This window comes from Sinocyclocheilus anshuiensis, unplaced genomic scaffold (genome assembly GCF_001515605.1).
Source record: "Sinocyclocheilus anshuiensis isolate Anshui unplaced genomic scaffold, SAMN03320099.WGS_v1.1 scaffold1841, whole genome shotgun sequence".
Taxonomy (NCBI): Eukaryota; Metazoa; Chordata; class Actinopteri; order Cypriniformes; family Cyprinidae; genus Sinocyclocheilus; species Sinocyclocheilus anshuiensis.
In genome coordinates, this window is record NW_015539935.1 from 7464 (window position 1) to 10553 (window position 3090).

Here is a 3090-nt window from a genome sequence, read left to right on the forward strand (position 1 = left end):
TCTGGGGTGATCTTGGTGACTGAGGAGGCAGAAGTTCTCGCACTTGAGCCCAGATTTTCAGTTGTTTAAAATCTAACAATGGCTCAAAGCAGTCTAGCAGGTCTTTGCCAATGAGGAGAGGGTATATGTCCAATGGATAAATGTACACAGGGTGCACTAAGCTCATAGGGCTGATGGTCAGGTGAATTGGAGCTACCTGTTCAAGTTGGACCTCATTTTGGCTGTAGGATTGCACATTCAGCACACACCTCTGATACTTAAGAGTTTGATTCTGTCCCTTGGCTTCACTTTGAAGCCTGTCAAAAAGTTGACTTGAGTCAGCTCCAGTGTCCACCAGGGCCTCCAGTCTCACCTCATTTTCCAATCTGATGGCCAGGTAGAGTTTTTTGGCCACCCCCCTTTCGATGAGGAGGAACAGAATTTTGAAGTTGAAATCCTGTTCCATTCCTGGCTCGTTCCGTGCTCCGAAGTAGGCCTGTCTGAGCCTGTTGTAGTAAGCCTGTGTGGTTTCCTGTCTGCCCTGTTTAAGGTCCATGGCAGTAATCAGTCCTTGCTCTGACTCTGGGTCAGAGAACTCCTTAATCAAAGCCTGCTGCAGTTGCTGGTAATCCACTTTGACCCTTCGCAGGCCTTGGCCCTGGCGTCTCTCTCTTTGAGTTCAGTCTCTGGTCTCATCAGGAGAGCCTCGGCTTGCTGGAGTTTTTCACTTAGGTCCTCTCTGGTGTCCTTTTCCCACTGCTCTCGGCGTGCTGTGTCTACACGGAGATCAGTTAAGGCTTTCTGGAGTCTCTCTACTTCCTCCTACAGCTCTGGGTCCTTTTCATCCGCTGTCTAGTCTCTCTACTTCCTCCTGCAGCTCTGGGTCCTTTTCATCCGCCGTCCTGTGCTGGTGCTGAGTCTCCGACGTTAGCTGGTCCAGTTGACTTTGAGCAAGCACCAGGTTTCTCTGAGCCTCCTCAGCCTGGAGCTTCAGCGCTGCTGCTTCCTGTTCCATGCGGGAGATGCTTGCTTCTCCCAGCTTTGCCTGAGCGAGGAGGTTGTGGGCGAGGGGCCCGATGATCTTGGTGAGATCTTTGTGGCTGTAGTCCTGTGTTGGATCGTGTGACATCAGGGCGCTAAGGTTGTCGTCGAGCTGTTCCCGGCTCAGGTGCTGCAGGCTGCCAGCTGCTTCAGACAGGAGGGTACCAGTTATGGCACTCAGCCAGGACTCTAGTCGATCCCAGTGGGCATCAGGGCTGGATGATCGAGACATGCTGGCTCACTGGTGAAGAGAGAGAGGGAGAGAGAGAGAGAGAGGGAGAGAGGGAGAGAGGGACAGCACGAAAAGGCCAATGCAAGTCCTTACAGTGTTAGCAGGCTGCAATTATAGTAATTATATGTTCTATGCACGGTCTGTTTGAGGAGTACAAACAGTTTGCGGAGTGTAGACCAGACACCTGTTATCTCGGCCGTGAATGGCAAGGTGTTGGGGGGGCACCGGAAAGGATCTAACTAAGATTGTTGACAGCGTGATCGTCTAAAGACTTTGGCAGCTTGGGTCGTCAATCTATTACTCAGCCTTCCCTGATGATTCTCAAAGGTTCGGTCTCTAGGCAAACAAAACATAACAAAATGAAAAACAAATAAGCCAACAAATCAAAACACAGAGAGAGATAGAGGAGAGAGCAGGTTTAAGCCTTTTACTGCTGTTAGGGGTTATGACAGGGCCTACCGAGTAGAGGGTGCTGCTGGGTCATAACATCTAGTGTGGCAGCCTTGCTTGGATAGCAGGAGCGGCTAATTACCTTAAAGATTGAGGAGCAACCTGATTTTGGGGTTTCTCTAGCTGAATGGGTCAGTATTCTAATGGGCTAGGCTTAGTGATGGATTGAGGTGATTCAGTCTGGATCCCGTGGCAGCTCACTGCGATCCGCCGTGGAGGCAACTGTCACTTCACCAACTAAGCACTAGAGGGAGTGTTACCTATAGGTGAACAAAAATGGCTAGAATACAGAAATTAACTTTAAATTTGAATTCAAACACTGTTTAAACTAAATTTAAATAAGTGAGTGGTAAAGTGAGAGAGAAGAGGGGGTAGAGAAACCTGATGAAAAACTAAATAATAAAAAAAAACATTAAAAAAGGGAACAAAACAAACAAAAATTATAAAAGTAATAATAGATAATAAAGTAAAAAAATATATATAATAATACTGAAATGGAAAAAAAATATATAATAAAAATACAAATCAATAAAAAAAATCAATAAAACGGCAGGTAACTAGAATGGCTAGAATCATAATGACTAACGAAGCAGAAGGGAAATAAAAAAAAAAGAAATTGGAGTACAAAGTCGACCTAGCAGAGAATGCCCACAAGGGGGAGTGGGTGCGCCCACACAAGGTGAAATCAGGGAGTTAGAAGGAGTTCAAGAAGTGTTAGATACTTAAACAGCCTGCCCTCTAGTTTTAGTTTGAGGTACTGTGCCTGAACTCCAATCGTGCTTAAACTAATAGCGTTTAGTGTGAGACTACTCTCATTCTAACGGAATTTACTGCAGTTATCACAAGAACACTGAGAGTCAAATCCCAACAGATTCTACAATTTGTGCAACTTAACTGCACAATGATGTGTGTGGCAGGATTTCTTCGCTGCCAGTACACAAATAAAAATTATGAACAACAGGGTTTCTTCGCTGTTGTTATGCAAATTTCGCTTGATCAAGGTTTTAAAAGCTCCCATTTACATTCCAATCAGTCTACTGGCTCACAGTGTTCTTATGATCAGATCTGCATTAAGCACGCATTAGATAGCTATTCTAATGGTTAAACCTATGGGAGTGAGATCGTCTAGTTAATGAAATTGGAATACGCAATGACTTCAATCTAGCGATACTATCAGATAAGGCCTTTAAAAGATGATAAGAGGAACATCGCTCAAATCAATCTTTAATTGCAATGCAGGAAGATTTCTTCGTTCCAACAGGCGATTTTGATAATATTAAAATGTACTGTAAAGAGATTTCTTCGTCTTTAGAGAACAATTTAAATATTATGAACTGCAGTTTACTTTAACAATTAACAGTGACTAAATGTTAGACAAATAGAGGCTG

General features: G+C 44.3%; 1 protein-coding gene across 1 annotated transcript; it reads right to left on the reverse strand.

Moving 5' to 3' along the window:
• Positions 1-582: 582 nt before the first annotated feature.
• Positions 583-1597, reverse strand: LOC107686949 (uncharacterized). The gene is made up of 2 exons (XM_016484075.1): positions 851-1597; positions 583-801 (listed from the first exon to the last, which is right to left on the reverse strand). Exons 1-2 carry the CDS (start codon positions 1250-1252, stop codon positions 583-585), a joined length of 621 nt encoding a protein of 206 aa, XP_016339561.1. The 5' UTR covers positions 1253-1597.
• Positions 1598-3090: the final 1493 nt, after the last annotated feature.